This window comes from Stegastes partitus, unplaced genomic scaffold, assembly GCF_000690725.1.
Source record: "Stegastes partitus isolate 25-593 unplaced genomic scaffold, Stegastes_partitus-1.0.2 Scaffold159, whole genome shotgun sequence".
In the NCBI taxonomy this organism is placed as follows: Eukaryota; Metazoa; Chordata; class Actinopteri; family Pomacentridae; genus Stegastes; species Stegastes partitus.
This window is the reverse complement of record NW_007577890.1, coordinates 489,449-490,808: the sequence shown is the minus strand read 5'-3', so window position 1 is coordinate 490,808 and position 1,360 is coordinate 489,449. Positions and strand designations below refer to the sequence as shown.

The 1,360-nt window shown below is 38.2% G+C and overlaps 1 protein-coding gene across 1 annotated transcript in view; it reads left to right on the top strand.

The window, feature by feature from the left end:
* ccdc93 (CCC complex scaffolding subunit CCDC93) overlaps positions 1-1,360 on the top strand; it is a 33,221-nt gene that overhangs the window by 3,426 nt on the left and 28,435 nt on the right. Inside the window, exon 3 of the mRNA XM_008279446.1 lies at positions 1,053-1,147. Within this exon, the coding sequence (XP_008277668.1) occupies positions 1,053-1,147 (95 nt within the window). The remainder of the gene's footprint in view (positions 1-1,052; positions 1,148-1,360) is intronic.

Below are 1,360 nucleotides of genomic sequence, written 5' to 3'. Positions count from 1 at the left end.
GGGGAAATTGCTTTCAGTTGCAGATGCTCCCAATCAAAAGTCCTAAAGAAGTAGAAGTAAAGATGTATAATAAAATCAAAAGTATAAATATGAAAATAAAATAAAAATATAACACAAAAATAAATATACACTCTTGCTGTTATAAGTGTATGTAATAATAGTACTACTAATTGTGTTCATTGCATGTAGAATGGTAATTGCACAATATTAAACAGTTCAAAGTCAATGGTAAACCTTTTCACTCAAAGTGTCTGAGACTCAGAGTGAAGAGCTGTACAGTCTGATGGCCACAGGCAGGAATGATTTTCTGTGGCACTCTGTGGTGCATCTTGGTGCAATAAGTCTTGTACTGAAAGTACTCCTGTAGCTACCAACACATCATGGAGTGGGTGTGAGACATTTTCAAAGATGACGTGCAGCTTGGACAGCATCCTTCTCTCCGACACCTTTGATTGTAATAGCACCTGTGTACACTCACTGATGGTCCAAAATTTACCAGATAAACCCAAGATTTTTTCACCACTGGTTTGGTTTTTAAAGTGCTGCAAGAGGCCCCATGTACTTCAAGGAGTGCATGCATGCGCGTGTGTATATGGTAAGACATTACTGTATACTGTACGTTTGAGGTATCAGAAATTATATTACATTGAAATGATTAGCCTGAGTGTGCATGTGCATGTTCATACATACATGTGTGTGTGAGTGAACAGGTGTGTTAAAGGTGTGTATTTGTGTAAGAGAAAGAGATGGAGACAGATCACAGTGTCCAGAAGTCCAGAGTGGGACTTTATTGCGTACAAATACACACCTTTACCACATTTATGCCAAATGCATCAACACTGCCAAAATGTTATAAAAATAAAAGATGAAAAAGACCAAAATTTTATCACGACACATGAGGGTTAACTGTTCAACCAGCTTGGCATAAAGTGAGTACCTTTATGTCTTTTACAAATAGTTTAAAAACTGCACACAACAGACAGTCCCATTTCTTTATCAGCCCAGTGAACTTCCACCTCCACTAAACTGTTTCCTCCATTTCTCCTGTACAGGTGGTCGGGGGTATGACCTGGTGCATCACCACATGTAACTTTGACATCGATGTAGATCTCCTTTTTCAAGAAAACTCAACTATTGGCCAGAAAATGTAAGTGAAGTTTTAGCTGGCAGCACCACATTTGAATTTGGTTAAAAATTAATAAAACTATGTTTGCAAAGCCTGATTTACATTTTGGTGCATTTCTGAAAACATAAGAACAGCTCAGATGGATGATTCAGGCACAGGATAAGTGTTTTCTTCCCTACTTCCCATTTTCCCCCATGTACACATGTGGACACAATTGTTGGTACTCCTCGGTTA